Source organism: Cherax quadricarinatus, chromosome 91 (genome assembly GCF_038502225.1).
Source record: "Cherax quadricarinatus isolate ZL_2023a chromosome 91, ASM3850222v1, whole genome shotgun sequence".
In the NCBI taxonomy this organism is placed as follows: domain Eukaryota; kingdom Metazoa; phylum Arthropoda; class Malacostraca; order Decapoda; family Parastacidae; genus Cherax; species Cherax quadricarinatus.
Window position 1 is genome coordinate 3,435,503 of NC_091382.1, and position 18,027 is coordinate 3,453,529.

The 18,027-nt window shown below is 39.2% G+C and overlaps 1 protein-coding gene across 4 annotated transcripts in view; it reads right to left on the reverse strand.

Moving 5' to 3' along the window:
* Window positions 1–18,027, reverse strand: part of LOC128704927 (zinc finger FYVE domain-containing protein 1) — a 75,537-nt gene that overhangs the window by 8,500 nt on the left and 49,010 nt on the right. For all 4 annotated transcript variants that reach the window (XM_070104336.1, XM_070104338.1, XM_070104337.1 and 1 more), the window contains 7 exons: window positions 15,243–15,343; window positions 9,866–9,978; window positions 8,796–9,007; window positions 7,821–8,018; window positions 4,331–4,443; window positions 2,082–2,235; window positions 1,015–1,143 (listed from right to left, as the gene is read on the reverse strand). In XM_070104336.1, coding sequence (XP_069960437.1) covers window positions 1,015–1,143; window positions 2,082–2,235; window positions 4,331–4,443; window positions 7,821–8,018; window positions 8,796–9,007; window positions 9,866–9,978; window positions 15,243–15,343 — 1,020 coding nt within the window. The remainder of the gene's footprint in view (window positions 1–1,014; window positions 1,144–2,081; window positions 2,236–4,330; window positions 4,444–7,820; window positions 8,019–8,795; window positions 9,008–9,865; window positions 9,979–15,242; window positions 15,344–18,027) is intronic.

An 18,027-nucleotide genomic window follows, 5' to 3' on the forward strand; every position in this document is an offset into this window, starting at 1 on the left:
CTTCTGCTGAACACTCTAACACTACATTTTTAAACCTACCCCATACCTCTTCGACCCCATTGCCTATGCTCTCATTAGCCCATCTATCCTCCAATAGCTGTTTATATCTTACCCTAACTGCCTCCTCTTTTAGTTTATAAACCTTCACCTCTCTCTTCCCTGATGCTTCTATTCTCCTTGTATCCCATCTACCTTTTACTCTCAGTGTAGCTACAACTAGAAAGTGATCTGATATATCTGTGGCCCCTCTATAAACATGTACATCCTGAAGTCTACTCAACAGTCTTTTATCTACCAATACATAATCCAACAAACTACTGTCATTTCGCCCTACATCATATCGTGTATACTTATTTATCCTCTTTTTCTTAAAATATGTATTACCTATAACTAAACCCCTTTCTATACAAAGTTCAATCAAAGGGCTCCCATTATCATTTACACCTGGCACCCCAAACTTACCTACCACACCCTCTCTAAAAGTTTCTCCTACTTTAGCATTCAAGTCCCCTACCACAATTACTCTCTCACTTGGTTCAAAGGCTCCTATACATTCACTTAACATCTCCCAAAATCTCTCTCTCTCCTCTGCATTCCTCTCTTCTCCAGGTGCATACACGCTTATTATGACCCACTTCTCGCATCCAACCTTTACTTTAATCCACATAATTCTTGAATTTACACATTCATATTCTCTTTTCTCCTTCCATAACTGATCATTTAACATTACTGCTACCCCTTCCTTTGCTCTAACTCTCTCAGATACTCCAGATTTAATCCCATTTATTTCCCCCCACTGAAACTCTCCTACCCCCTTCAGCTTTGTTTCGCTTAGGGCCAGGACATCCAACTTCTTTTCATTCATAACATCAGCAATCATCTGTTTCTTGTCATCCGCACTACATCCACGCACATTTAAGCAACCCAGTTTTATAAAGTTTTTTCTTCTTCTCTTTTTTTAGTTTTTATATCACTGCATTTTATATGATAAAAAAGCAGAATATTTATGCTTACTGTGCACAAATGGTTTGGTGTCCAGTAGGCTGGATTAACCTGGTTTGTTAACCAAGAAGAGACCAATCTTGCTGGAGGAGCTGAGATTGTGGAGAGAGCTGAACCAAGAGCTGCTACACCTTCCAGCACCTTCAAAAACCACATACATTAAATAATTATAAGAAAATAGTTGCAAACTATAAAATTTCCATTTACGAGCAACTAAAAAATATCACTTACACAGGTGTGTGTTGAAGAGGATTTAGTGACACCCTAAGATGGGCTAGCTAGTATATATATATATATAAAGGGGGCTCAACAATTACACAAGACTTTTCTTTTTTTTTTTTACACAAATTAATTTTACAGGCTATGAACTACTATTCTATCTCAGCTCATTTCAAAACCCAGCCCTATCTGAGGTATATCACCACCCCCCAGGATGCCACTCACACCAGTCAGCTAATACCCGGGTACCTACTTACTGTTAGATGAACAGGGACAGCAGGTGTAAGGAAACATGCCCAACATTTCCACCCATACCGGGGATCAAACCCTGGACACACTTTGTATGAGCCGAGTGCATTATCAACGTTATACAATACCAATAAGTTGATGAATTACACACATGTTCAACACCTGGCTATCATTGTTTCAAAGACACTTCACCAACCAGTGACTTTTTTCATTTAAATACAGAGATTATGTGAAAGACAGTGGTAAATATGGTAATCAGTCTCTAAGCCTTGAAGAAGGTGGGAAGTATCTTAATCTGGATAAATCATTAATCTTTATGATAAAGATAGACAAGTGTTGCATATGTGTGTGTGTAATTTATGGAAGATTTCCTCCTACTTAATATGCATATGTTGAACCATGGAATGAGTGGCTTTTGAACCTACGGAAAGAGAGTCCTAAAACTCCACCCAATCTGTGGGTTGTCTGCAATCTTGTTATTACAATTTCATGAGGCCTGGTTATGGACTGGGCCGTGGGGGCGCTGACCTCCGAAACCCCCTCCAAGTATACTCCGGGTATGTTGAAATGGGTTCAACACCACATAAGACAACCTACATAAGAGCACACACCTGTCTGCCAGCATGTGCTGCTCCACCAACGACAGTGCCTGACCATACATGCTGGTACTCTTCTTTTACTTCGCACCTGTCCGGAGACTCGTTACCATACCAGTACTGACGGCTCCGGTAGATAATGCCGCACTTCTCGCACTCCAGCACGTACCTATCATTGAACATGCCAGTTATTAACCAATAATTATTTATTTGAAACTGACTGAACTTCATGTATTTGGGGAGAAATTATTTGAAGAAAAAGCCTTTTCTTATGTAGCTGCCAGACTGTGAAACAGGTTACCAGTGTCTATAAAGAATAAAAAGGCACAACACTGTGACTAGAACAATACACAAATAACCCAAATACAGCAGACTGAAACTTATCATGACATTTAGGTCTTTTTTACCACACTAGTGGTACTGTAACTACGTAAGCATTTTAACCACACTAGTGGTACTGTAACTACATAACCATTTTAACCACACTAGTGGTACTGTAACTACATAAGCATTTTAACCACACTAGTGGTACTGTAACTACATAACCATTTTAACCACACTAGTGGTACTGTAACTACATAACCATTTTAACCACACTAGTGGTACTGTAACTACATAACCATTTTAACCACACTAGTGGTACTGTAACTACATAACCATTTTAACCACACTAGTGGTACTGTAACTACATAAGCATTTTAACCACACTAGTGGTCCTGTAACTACATAACCATTTTAACCACACTAGTGGTACTGTAACTACATAACCATTTTAACCACACTAGTGGTACTGTAACTACATAACCATTTTAACCACACTAGTGGTACTGTAACTACATAACCATTTTAACCACACTAGTGGTACTGTAACTACATAAGCATTTTAACCACACTAGTGGTCCTGTAACTACATAACCATTTTAACCACACTAGTGGTGCTGTAACTACATAACCATTTTAACCACACTAGTGGTACTGTAACTACATAACCATTTTAACCACACTAGTGGTACTGTAACTACCTAAGCATTTTAACCACACTAGTGATACTGTAACTACATAAGCATTTTCACCACACTAGTGGTCCTGTAACTACATAACCATTTTAACCACACTAGTGGTACTGTAACTACATAACCATTTTAACCACACTAGTGGTACTGTAACTACATAACCATTTTAACCACACTAGTGGTACTGTAACTACATAACCATTTTAACCACACTAGTGGTACTGTAACTACATAACCATTTTAACCACACTAGTGGTACTGTAACTACATAAGCATTTTAACCACACTAGTGGTCCTGTAACTACATAACCATTTTAACCACACTAGTGGTACTGTAACTACATAACCATTTTAACCACACTAGTGGTACTGTAACTACATAACCATTTTAACCACACTAGTGGTACTGTAACTACATAACCATTTTAACCACACTAGTGGTACTGTAACTACATAAGCATTTTAACCACACTAGTGGTCCTGTAACTACATAACCATTTTAACCACACTAGTGGTGCTGTAACTACATAACCATTTTAACCACACTAGTGGTACTGTAAGTACATAACCATTTTAACCACACTAGTGGTACTGTAACTACCTAAGCATTTTAACCACACTAGTGATACTGTAACTACATAAGCATTTTCACCACACTAGTGGTCCTGTAACTACATAACCATTTTAACCACACTAGTGGTACTGTAACTACATAACCATTTTCACCACACTAGTGATACTGTAAGTACATAAACTTTTTCACCACTTTAGAGGTGCTGTAGTTAGTCTAGTTATCCCCTACACTAAAAGTTCTGTAAGTAGTTTACCCTCACCACACTTTAGTACATGGGAGCCCTGCATATACAGCACTTCTTTTCAGAGCTCCACCTTTTTGTTGGCTTTCATTTGAGCCATTGTTCATTATGTTCGGTGCTTTTACCGTTTTTCCGTTGTTTTCGCACAGCAGTTGAGTAAGGCAAGGGCGATCAGGACTATATTTATTTTACTTTTTTTTCTGTTTTTATGCCTAGTTGTATCGAGCACTTAGTATATGATAGTGTAAACACATTATCAGGCATTTTAAACAAATCTGATGGTGAAAAAATGCTCTTTTCCACCTGCTGGCGATTCTCGCTTACTACACGGGGTCGGGAATGTAAGAGCTGTACAAACGGGGCCTTATTGTACTCTTGCTAGGTATTATGTGTAAAGCTACCAATTAAGACAAAAAAAAAAAAAGAATGTAGTTACCCTGCCCATGCATATTTAGCAAGACCCAGCCATGTGCTGTCCTTAGCCGATGAAGTCTTGGGTATTACAATTCGTCTCTCTCCTTCACTGTCACATTTCCGACACAGGAAAACCTGAAACACACAAGTTCATTAGTAAAAAGCTCACTTTTACATTTTATTTATACCTCACTGATATCATTATAGTGAACCCTCATTTAACACAATGATAGGAAAATCAGGTGGCCGGTAATTAGCAAAAAATAGGTACAGGTCCGCCATCACAAATCCGGCAATCAGTTATTCGGTTCCTTCAGGTATTCAGCACTAATTTTGGCTAGCATAATTTCAAATTTCCAGGGTCGCCACACCAACCTGCTGGTACTGTTTGGTGGCGCTACTGCATAAGTCATTCCAATTTCTTTTTCTCCATTTATTGTTTTAACCTGCTTACTTTTAGCCCTAGCCATGGTTCCAATGAAAAAAAGAAATGCTTCTCATTATGTAAAGCACCTACACAGTACATTATCCATTAAAGATAAGGTGGCTTTGAAGCCACTGTCGGTTGCCATGAGCTCAGTCTCACGAAGCAGGAGAATATGCTTTATTATTACGCTAATATCAACACTGCCTCGGTGGGAGACGACCGACTTGTTGAAAAAAAAAAAAAAAAAAAAAAAAAAAAAATCAACACTACAGCTCATTTGCCTATCACAATTGATCTAATATGACATAAGAAACAATATAAATAACATAAAACATGTTAAATACTCCAGAATGAATAATATTCAGCATAACACTGAGCAGTTCGATGGAGGTATGAAGAGGATATGGTATACAAATACCATTCTCCTATCCCTGTCTTGGGGGCTTATATTAGAGAAAACAGAGTGTAACACAGGGCTAACTGTGATACACACTCATACTGCATCATAAACCTGAAACAAAAAAAGTTATTTTCTCTATATAGATTATCACACCTAGCAGCATATGTGTAGAGAACCTAGGATAACCCAAAAAGAGTCAACGTGGCTTATTTTTAGTACCTGGCTTGGGTTAGACATATATGATTTTTGGTAAATATTCGATTCCCAGCCAGGGTAGAAACATTAGGCGTGTTTCTTTACACCTGTTGTCTATGGAAATAAATGGTATAAAATACCGACACAATGGAAATATAAACTCATATGCAGTATAATGTGATCCTTTATTGACTACGTTTCGCCCACACAGTGGGCTTTTTCAAGTCACAAACTTGAAAAAACCCACTGTGTGGGCGAAACGTAGTCAATAAAGGATCACATTATACTGCATATGAGTTTATATTTCCACCTGTTGTCTATGTTTACCCATCAGTAAATGGGTACCTGGGTGTTAGTCGACTAGTGTGGGTGCTATCCTGGGACACTGACCTAATTTTCTTGAAATACTCTGCATAACAAGTGCCTTTCTATACAGTAGTATGTCACTGATGTCAGCTAGGCCTGTATACCTTGTACATGTACGTGTAGTAAATAAAGATATTATTATTATTATTATTATTATTATCATTAATTATATTATTTTCTCAGTTGTTTGTTGAGTTATCTTATTCAAACTTGGGCAATGTATGACGGAAAGATACTGCTTCACATACACCAAAAATGAAAGAAATCAGACCATAAACAGCGGAGTTCACCTCTCAGCCATATAGGTAGTAGATTGGCAGACAGCAACCGCCCAGGGAGGTACTACCGTCCTGCCAAGTGAGTGTAAAACGAAAGCCTGTAATTGTTTTACATGATGGTAGGATTGCTGGTGTCCATTTTTCTGTCTCATAAATATGCAAGGTTTCAGGTATGTCTTGCTACTTCTGCTTACACTTAGGTCACACTACACATACATGTACAAGCATATATATACACACCCCTCTGGGTTTTCTTCTATTTTCTTTCTAGTTCTTATTCTTGTTTATTTCTTCTTATCTCCATGGGGAAGCGAAATAGAATTCTTCCTCCGTAAGCCATGCGTGTTGTAAGAGGCGACTAAAATGCCGGGAGCAAGGGGCTAGTAACCACTTCTGTGTATATTACTAAATGTAAAAGGAGAAGCTTTCGTTTTTTCTTTTGGGCCACCCCGCCTCGGTGGGATATGGCCAGTGTGTTGAAAGAAAGAAAGAAGACTTCTTAGCCATTAGCGGCCGCTTTGCGGTATATTTTTGTATGGTTGTTATGGTTATATTCTCATTTTTTCGGTCTCATTTGATAGAATGAAAGATATATTACAGAAATAGATATGATTTTGATTATTTTCATGATGAAAAGTACCTTGAAATTGCACTCACAGTAGCGAAAATATTCTATTCTTTAGCAAAGCTCAAGAGTAAACAAATGACGTCACCGTCCAATACCTGTCCGCCTGCCAGTCCAATATGTAGTCAAGAATGGCTTGACATTATTTATACAATTATTACAATAATGCAGCAGTTTGCATAACAGTAAATCTTCTATTTTTTTGTGAATAAAAATTCCAAATGAAAAGCAAGAGTAATATAAGAGGGGCCTGTAGCCGTGACTAATGAACAAAGAAAATGTTATTTTAGTGCCAGGAATGTCTGCATTGTTTATTCTGGACCCTATTTTGAAATTGGCATCTGTTGAAATTTGTGTGAAATCGGCCAAATTGCCAATTTCTAACCGCTTTATTGGGTAGTTGAAATAAGTGAATGAACGGTTTCTTGTACTCAGTTGACAGACCAGAAGTAAATAAGTTTATTCAGGTATACACAAACACAGTTACATAGATTATCATATATAGCAGTGTAAGTATAGAGAACCTAGGATAACCCAGAAAAGTCAGACAAAGTGACTTATTTCCAGTACCTGGCCTGGGCTTGCCATATATGATTTTTGGTAAATATTTTTTTTCTCGGTTGTTTGTTGGGCTATCTCATTGAAACTTGGGCAATGTATGATGGAAAGATGCTTCTTAACGTACAACAAAAATAAAAAAGACGGACGATAAATAAGGGAGTTCACTTCTCAGCCATTAGCCGCCTCTCTGCAGTATATTTTCGTATGGTTTTTATGGTTGTATTCTCATTTTTTGGACTCATTTGATAGAATGGAAGATATATTACAGAAATAGACATGATTTTGATTGCTTTCATGACGAAAAGTACCTTGAAATTGAGCTCAAAGTAGCGGAAATGTTCGATTTTTGCCGATGTTCAATGAACTGTGTAAGTCAAGTTGGTGAATTTTATTAAGTGTATTCTAACCTAACCACTCTATAATCCAGCAAACTCAGTAATCTGGCACACTACAGGTCCCAATGATGCCGGATTTGTGATGGAGGACCTGTATGTTATTGAGATACAATATGCTGTCTGCAGCGACATTTAAACCGTCATATCTGCATGCCTCTGGGAAGAAAGTGATAGTGTGAATGATGGTGAAAGTATTTCTTTTTAGGGTCACCCTGCCTTGGTGGGAAACAGTGCTTTAAAAAAAAAAATCACTGGGATGTCTCACCTTGTTTTCAAACTGATGATGGTATTTACACTGGCGTTCAGCTTCGTGATCTTTCGAGCCATTATCATGAGTTGCATGGTTCATGAAGAGACAGCAGCGAGCCTGGCAGGCAGCACAAACACTCGTGCAGGTAAAGTACTCATCTGGAAACGCTGGTTCAGTGCTCTGGATTTGCCCACTGAATTTTTTATTTATAGTCTGTACATGGTTAGAAAATAATTTAATTACTAAATAAAAAGTCACAGTACCATGTGGCTGGAACTATAAGTCACAATACTGTGACTGGAATAATAAAAGTCATAATAGCATGGCTGGAACAATAAGTCACAATACCATGGCTGGAACAGTAAGTCACAAAAGTTACAACATCCCCACCCATCCTTCAAAGTGTTGGTGTTACACTTCTAACCTCCAGAACTACAACATCCTCACCCATCCTTCAGAACACAGGCACTGTACTTCCCATCTCCAGAACTACAACATCCTCACCCATCCTTCAGAACACAGGCACTGTACTTCCCATCTCCAGAACTACAACATCCTCACCCATCCTTCAGAACACAGGCACTGTACTTCCCATCTCCAGAACTAAAACATCCTCACCCATCCTTCAGAACACAGGCACTGTACTTCCCATCTCCAGAACTACAACATCCTCACCCATCCTTCAGAACACAGGCACTGTACTTCCCATCTCCAGAACTACAACATCCTCACCCATCCTTCAGAACACAGGCACTGTATTTCCCACCTCTGGAACTCAAGTTCAGCTAACCAGTTTCCAATTTTTCAATGAATTGGCCATATCCCACCGAGGCAGGGTGACCTAAAAAGAAAAACGAAAGTTTTTCTTTTCAAATTTAGTTATTTATACAGGAGAAGGGGGTTACTAATCCACTGTTCCCGGCATTTTAGTCACCTCTTACGACATGCATGGCATAGGTTTAAAAACACTGAGAAGCTTAACATACTTACTTCTAGCATATCAAGGACAATTTTAGGCCGTCGTGGTGATCGAATGCCATTGTTTAGCAGTTCATCAATTACCACTTTTCTAATGCGCTTGAAGTCTGTTTCACTTCCATTATTACATTCACCAATATAATGTAAGCTGTTAAAACCATCAATTTTGAGGTTTTGTTTGGTGAAATTTTCCTTGAGCTGCTCCTCTGGTTTGTGTCCCCCCTCTGAAACAAGAAAACCCCATTCAAGTTTAATATCTTTATTAAGCACCCAATACCCATCTTGTGGGCAGTAATCAAAAGATTACAGAGGTACATAACAGGTCCAGGGACTGGACCACAAAGTTTTGATAGCTGAACAAGTTACAAATTTACATGTTTATATCTAGTTACAATCGTAACTAAGTTATTTATGCAGACATGAATTAGGTCACACACCCACACACACAGTTTAAGTGGCTATGCATTATTTACAGTGGGCAAAGTCAGGGTATTTTTCCAGACTGGTTGGTAATATACCACTGTGGAAAAAATACTCCAACATTTCTTGAACATTTCTGAGTGAGCTGTCTCTGAATTCATTAATTTTATTGCATTCCAGTACATAATGACACAGTGTCAACTGTCCCATAGCATTACCATCCTTGCCAAATATACCTTCACCAGAAACAAAAAAAAATATTTAAAACATAAAAACATTTATAAACTTGCTTACCGGCCACATTCACGCATGCAAATTCTGAAGGATCAACGAAGTACTCACATTTGTTTAAGAGGTGGACAAGAAAATTCCAACTTATGGAAAAATATACATTCCTGGTTTCTCAGCTTACAAAAGAATTGTTTGTGTAGAAACCAACATCGCAAGTCGTGTCTGTGGTCAGCGCATTTATGCTGCAGCTCAGCATAACATTAAGTAGGTTGCTAAGTGTTCTGTTTTAATTGTGCATGTGTTTAATGTGTACATGCATTTAAATGTGTGCATGCATTTAAACATGAGTGCATATGTTTAACATGTGTTGCTTGCAAGCTGAAAGAGGTGGTAAACTGAACATTATAATTTACTTATTACAGCTACTGTACCTTCTTTGAGAACACTGGTGTGTCTTGTGTCGTGGAATATAAACACAGGAGGACCAAAGACACAGTCACACTCAGCTTTACGTGCCACAGCCTCCAAGTCTGCACGAAAGTACCTGTGATACAATATTGCATTAAGCTACACCCAACAATTCCTTGGATCAAGAGCCCCTCACCAGCATCAAAGTTTGCTCAAAATGATTTGCATACTAAGGGGCTGTCTCCATGCACAACTAAATGTCACCTACCTCTGTACAAACACTGTGTTATGCTGAAATAAAGAATTTTTATCTTCAATAATAATACTAATACGTGTAATCTTTATTTCTACAAATATACGTACAAGGTTCTCCATGGGAAAGTGGAACAGAATTCTTCCTCCGTAAGCTATGCGTGTCGTAAGAGGCGACTAAAATGCCGGGAGCAAGGGGCTAGTAACCCCTTCTCCCGTATAAATTACTAAATTTAAAAGAGAAACTTTCGTTTTTCTTTTTGGGCCACCCTGCCTTGGTGGGATATGGCCGGTGTGTTGAAAGAAAGAAGAATACGTACAAGGTATACAGGCCTAGCTGACATCAATGACATACTACTACAGGTCAGCCATCACTGATCTGGCAATCACTATTCAGGTGCCATCACTACTCCGGCACTAATTTCAGCCAGCGTTTCTGCTGATAGGTCAATTCAGTTGACAAGTGAACTGCTGGAAGGTTCTGAGCAATGCAGTTTTATAAGCTTCTCTCTCCTGTGTGCAGGTTATTTGTGTAAATATAAGTAAGGTGATGAGGGTATCAAATGATTTAGATAAAGAAAAACTGGATATCACATTGGAGAGAAGGAGCATGGAAGAAGTGAATCTTTTCAGAGATTTGGGAGTTGATGTGTCAGCAGATGGGTTTATGAAGGATGAGGTTAACCATAGAATTGATGAGGAAAAAAAGGCGAGTGGTGCGTTGAGGTATATGTGGAGACAAAAAAAAACGTTATCAATGGAGGCAAAGAAGGGAATGTATGAAAGTATAGTGGTACCAACACTCTTATATGGGTGTGAAGCTTGGTTTGTAAATGCTGCAGCGAGGAAGCGGATGGAGGCAATGGAGATGTCCTGTCTAAGGGCAATGTGTGCTGTAAATATTATGCAGAGAATTCAAAGTGTGGAAATTAGGAGAAAGTGTGAAGTTATAAAAGTATTAGTCAGAGGGCTGCAGAGGGGTTGTTGAGGTGGTTCAGTCATTTACAGAGAATGGATCAAAATAGAATGACATGGAGAGCATATAAATTTGTAGAGGAAGGAAGGCGGGGTAAGGGTCGTCCTCGATAAGGTTGGAGGGAGGGGGTAAAGGAGGTTTTGTGGGCGAGGAGCTTGGACTTTCAGCAAGAGTGCATGAGCGTGTTAGATAGGAGTGAACGGAAACGAATGGTTTCTGGTACCTGACGAACTGTTGGAGTGTGAGGAGGGTAATATTTAGTGAAGGGATTCAGGGAAACCAGTTATTTTTATATAGCCGGACTTGAGTTCTGGAAATGCACTTTTAGGAGGGGTTTGGGATATTGGCAGTTTGGTGGGATGTGTAATAGGACAGTATATATATAATTGGGGCCCTGATATTGTAATTATTTCAGGTCACTTTTTATACTGTACCTTTATATATGCTTCTAAACTTTTGTATCCAGGGACCCCTGCAAAAACAGTGATTATGTGACTCACGAAATCGTAATGACACGATTGCAAACAATCGTGGGTTTTATCCCCGCCCGTGGTATGGTCAGTGATTATGTGTGAGTGAGGTCTAAGTGTTGAATGATGATGAAAGTCAGCTGTCTCCCACCTTGCCTAGGTGGGAGACAGCCGACTTGTTGAAAAAATAAAAAAAAAGTACAGCCTCTCCTCACTTAGAGACGTATTTATTTACAGATGCCTCGGACTTACAACTCGCTCTCTGACCTTTATGCATACCTAAATAATGCATATTAGAGCTGATTTCCTCTATTCTGTTTATTACAATGTACAGTACATTACTGTATACACATCTAAAAATATACCAGAAATGTTATTAATGGTGCAAAGGAGACATTAAAACAATATAAAACATAGTTGACACAAACCCACTACCATAATAATATGCTCCTCATATAGCGACAAATTCGTTTACTGACGTGTTCTTAAGAACGGAACTCCATCGTTAAGTGAGGAGAGACTGTATTACTGGAATAAAGACTACAGCATTACCGCATTTACTGGCATATAATGCGCACTTTTTCCCCCACAGAAAGTCTTGGAAAATCAGCCTTATATGCTCAAGGTCAAAGTCAAAGGCAGGCTTTGTGTTACGCTTTAGCAGTTGTTTACTAATGTTATGTTGCAACTGCTTGGAAACATCATCTGATGTTCTATAAGAACGTGCACCTCATATGCCAGAAAATGAAGTAGCACACATACAGGAAAATAAAGATAACTGTATAACAAATCTAATTATGAGTGGAAGGATGATGTTTGTGAAGTAGAAAGAAATACAGTGGTCCCTCAATAATCGTCTGGCTCAATAGTCATCCTTTTCAGAAATCGTCGCGTTATTCTCATCCAAACATTGGCTCGTAAATGGTCGGTTTACTCGCTAATCGTCCTTCGTCCGGGATGCGTAATACCGCTCTGAGCCGCCTCGGCCTCCCTTCCCAGACAGTGTGCTATTGCTTTCCAGTGAGCGATGGTCCCCTCACTTGTTCATACGAAATATTTCATAATATTCCATTCATTTTAGTGCTTGCAAGTGCTAAATAAGCTACCATGGCTCCAAAGAAAGCTCCAAGTGCCAAGCCTTTGGTAAAGAAAGTGAGAAATACGATTGAATTTAAGAAAAACATCACTGAACAATATGAAAGTGGTGTACGTGTGGCCGAACTGGCCCGCTGAGGAGCTGCAAGAGCTTCAGCGGGAACAGGAGCAGATCGCAGCTCAGAATTTTGCTGCAGAGGAGGAGGAAGAGATATGGACGAAGGTGCCTTCTTCAGAAATTAAGATTTTTGAAATGTGGGGTAGGATGGAAAGATTTATGGAGAAACATCACCCCGAGAAGGATGTTGCAAGCCATATCGGCAACTTGTACAGTGAAAGAGTCTTGGCCCATTTTAGGGAAGTTTTAAAGAGATGCCAGAAAAAGAACTCTCTGAACACTTTTTTTGTGAGACAGGACTCCAGTGACTCTCAAGCTGGTCCTAGTGGCATTAAGAAACAAAGAAGAGAAGTAACCCCAGAAAAGCACTTGGTACCTGAGGTGTTGACGGAAGGGGATTCCCCTTCCAAACTGTAAATAATCCAATCTCTCTCCTTCTCCAGTCTTCCATACACTAAGAAGAATCACCAATAAAGATAAGTGTTATTCTGTTAATGTTTCATTCATCATTTCCCACTGTATTGTTTATGTACTACATCTATATTTCATGTAAAAAAAATTTTTGTTTTAATACTTCTGGGTGTCAGGAACGAATTAATTGTATTTACATTATTTCTTATGGGGAAAACTGATTCAAAAATAGTCTTCTTTGATAATTGTCGCACTTTCAGGAACGGATTAACGACGATAAATGAGGGACCACTGTATTTGGCAAACATTTAACGTGCTTCTGTTACGTACTCATAACAGGACAGCATTGCCTCTCTGGATGATTGTTGTCTACCAACCCACTACTTGTAACACACATATGATGTAACCGGTATCCAGTCTACCTGCTCTTGCAACCTGACCTGCAGCCAGACTTCCTTCCTGCACACCTGCTGAGCTAAGCTGTGTACCTACTATTACTGTACCTATTATTGTACCTACTATTACTGTACCTACTATTATTGTAACTGAATTTCACATTTAATTATTAACCCTTTGGGGGTCGACAGGTCCTCTCAGAGACTTGTTCTCAGGGTCAGCCAAATTTAAAAAAAAAAATTTTTTTTTCGTATGAAAAGATAGAGAATCTTTTCCCGATCATAATGGCACCAAAAGTATGGAATTTGATAGAAAACTTACGGAATTATGTTCTCGCGAAGTTAGCGGTCTCGACGATGTTTATGCAGCGGCGATTTTGCCCACTTTGAGCCCTATTTTCGGCCAATTCCAGTGTACTAGTCAACAAAAATCATAACTGTTTCACTAGAACTCCATTTTTTCTATCGAATGAGTACAAGAAACCACCCATTTACCGATTTCAACTATCCAATAAAGTGGTCAGAATTTAGCAATTTTGCCAATTTCACACAAATTTAAAAAAATGCCAATTTCCGAATAAGGTCCAGAATAAACAAGAAAGACATTCCTGGCACTAAAATAACAAGTTCTCTGTTCGTTAGTCACATCCCCAGGCCCCTCTTATATTTCTTTGGGTTTCCACTTTGAATTTTTATTCTTACAAAAAAGTAAGATTTACTGTTATGCAGACTACTGCATTAGTGTAGAAATGGTATAAATAATATCAGCACACTTGTGAAAGAATATTAGACTCATCAGTTGATGTGTATTGGACGCTTGGCATGATTTGTTTACTTTTGAACTTTGGTAAAAATCAAGCATTTCTGCTACTTTGAGCTCAATTTCAAGGTACTTTTCATTGTAAAACCAGTCAAAATCATCTCAATTTCTGTAATATGTCTTCCATTCTATAAAATGAGACCAAGAAAACTAGAATACAACAATAAATACCATACAAAAATACAGTGCAAATTCGCTGTTTTAATCCAAAAACACGGTCAAAGTTTTTTTTTCTCATTACGCACTGTGTGCTGCAGGATTTTTTTTATACTGCGCACACTGACCACATAGACCCATTCTTTCATATGTATGCCTACCAGCTTTCTCTCACTAGATTTGAGGGCGCTAGAATTTAGGCGTACTAGCACGTCAAAAACCCTGGGTCATAAGACGCACTAGTACGTCCGAAACCCCCAAAGGGTTAAGGTTATAATCATAACTCATTATGTCTACTATTCTTTCATTTGTTATTATGTCTACTATTCCTTGAACATAAGAACAAATGAAAGAAGCAACACTGCAGCAGGCCTACTGGCCCATGCGAGTCAGGTCCAAGTCACCTCCCGGCTTAATTAAACCAATGACCCACCTAGCCAGGTCAGATCACATCCACTTAAGGAAGGGGCACAGCATAAGACCTATTAGCACAAGTTAGTCAGGTCCAACACACCCACCCACACCTACTTGTGCATTTTTAAAACTACACAAAAACAATCGCAAAAGCACTTGTATTTCACTATTTTTCACTGTGGTCATTTTGCGTATGTTGCTACATGCGATTACTTACTTCTGCAAATATAAAAGACCAAAATCACATTAGACATATATTTGTTTATTCCCCCACAGGGAGTTCATCAACGTACTTTGTGTATGCTCTCGAAGCCTCTGCCAAAAACTTGTACATATCAGTGTTGAGTCTTTCTGAGCGCGTTCGGTAGATAATGACATCAGACACTGCAAGCACCTGTGGAGGAAATGTTCTTTTATAAAAATTTTTTTATTTTATTAACACACTGGCCGATTCCCACCAAGGCAGGGTGGCCCGAAAAAGAAAAACTTTCACCATCATTCACTCCATCACTGTCTTGCCAGAAGGGTGTTTTACACAACAGTTTTTAAACTGCAACATTAACACCCCTCCTTCAGAGTGCAGGCACTGTACTTCCCATCACCAGGACTCAAGTCCGGCCTGCCGGTTTCCCTGAACCCCTTCATAAATGTTACTTTGCTCACACTCCAACAGCACGTCAAGTATTAAAAACCATTTGTCTCCATTCACTCCTATCAAACATGCTCACGTATGCCCGCTGGAAGTCCAAGCCCCTCGCACACAAAACCTCCTTTACCCCCTCCCTCCAACCTTTCCTAGGCCGACCCCTACCCCGCCTTCCTTCCGCTACAGACTGATACACTCTTGAAGTCATTCTGTTTCGCTTCATTCTCTCTACATGTCCAAACTACCTCAACAACCCTTCCTCAGCCCTCTGGACAACAGTTTTGGCAATCCTGCACCTCCTCCTAACTTCCAAACTATGAATTCTCTGCATTATATTCACACCACACATTGCCCTCAGACATGACATCTCCACTGCCTCCAGCCTTCTCCTCGCTGCAACATTCATCACCCATACTTCACACCCATATAAGAGTATTGGTAAAACTATACTCTCATACATTCCCCTCTTTGCCTCCAAGGACAAAGTTCTTTGTCTCCACAGACTCCTAAGTGCACCGCTCACCCTTTTCCCCTCATCAATTCTATGATTCACCTCATTTTTCATAGATCCATCCATTGACACGTTCACTCCCAAATATCTGAATACATTCACCTCCTCTATACTCTCTCCCTCCAATCTGATATCCAATCTTTCATCACCTAATATTTTTGTTATCCTCATAACCTTACTCTTTCCTGTATTCACTTTTAATTTTCTTCTTTTACATACCCTACCAAATTCATCCACCAACCTCTGCAACTTCTCCTCAGAATCTCCCAAGAGAACAGTGTCATCAGCAAAGAGCAACTGTGACAACTCCCACTTTATGTGTGATTCTTTATCTTTTAACTCCACGCCTCTTGCCAAGACCCTCGCATTTACTTCTCTTACAACCCCATCTATAAATATATTAAACAACCACGGTGACATCACACATCCTTGTCTAAGGCCTACTTTTACTGGGAAATAATCTCCCTCTTTCCTACATACTCTAACTTGAGCCTCACTATCCTCGTAAAAACTCTTCACTGCTTTCAGTAACCTACCTCCTATACCATACACCTGCAGCATCTGCCACATTGCCCCCCTATCCACCCTGTCATATGCCTTTTCCAAATCCATAAATGCCACAAAAACCTCTTTAGCCTTATCTAAGTACTGTTCACTTATATGTTTCACTGTAAACACCTGGTCCACACACCCCCTACCTTTCCTAAATCCTCCTTGTTCATCTGCTATCCTATTCTCTGTCTTACTCTTAATTCTTTCAATAATAACTCTACCATACACTTTACCAGGTATACTCAACAGACTTATCCGCCTATAATTTTTGCACTCTCTTTTGTCCCCTTTGCCTTTATACAAAGGAACTATGCATGCTCTCTGCCAATCCCTAGGTACCTTACCCTCTTCCATACATTTATTAAATAATAGCACCAACCACTCCAAAACTATATCCCCACCTGCTTTTAACATTTCTATCTTTATCCCATCAATCCCAGCTGCTTTACCCCCTTTCATTTTACCTACTGCCTCACGAACTTCCCCCACACTCACAACTGGCTCTTCCTCACTCCTACAAGATGTTATTCCTCCTTGCCCTATACAAGAAATCACAGCTTCCCTATCTTCATCACCATTTAACAATTCCTCAAAATATTCCCTCCATCTTCCCAATACCTCTAACTCTCCATTTAATAACTCTCCTCTCCTATTTTTAACTGACAAATCCATTTGTTCTCTAGGCTTCCTTAACTTGTTAATCTCACTCCAAAACTTTTTCTTATTTTCAACAAAATTTGTTGATAACATCTCACTCACTCTCTCATTTGCTCTCTTTTTACATTGCTTCACCACTCTCTTAACCTCTCTCTTTTTCTCCATATACTCTTTCCTCCTTGCATCACTTCTACTTTGTAAAAACTTCTCATATGCTAACTTTTTCTCCCTTACTACTCTCTTTACATCATCATTCCACCAATCGCTCCTCTTCCCTCCCGCACCCACTTTCCTGTAACCACAAACTTCTGCTGAACACTCTAACACTACATTTTTAAACCTACCCCATACCTCTTCGACCCCATTGCCTATGCTCTCATTAGCCCATCTATCCTCCAATAGCTGTTTATATCTTACCCTAACTGCCTCCTCTTTTAGTTCATAAATTTCCCTCTCTCTTCCCTGATGCTTCTATTCTCCTTGTATCCCATCTACCTTTTACTCTCAGTGTAGCTACAACTAAAAAGTGATCTGATATATCTGTGGCCCCTCTATAAACATGTACATCCTGAAGTCTACTCAACAGTCTTCTATCTACCAATACATAATCCAACAAACTACTGTCATTTTGCCCTAAATCATATGTTGTATACTTATTTATCCTCTTTTTCTTAAAATATGTATTACCTATAACTAAACCCCTTTCTATACA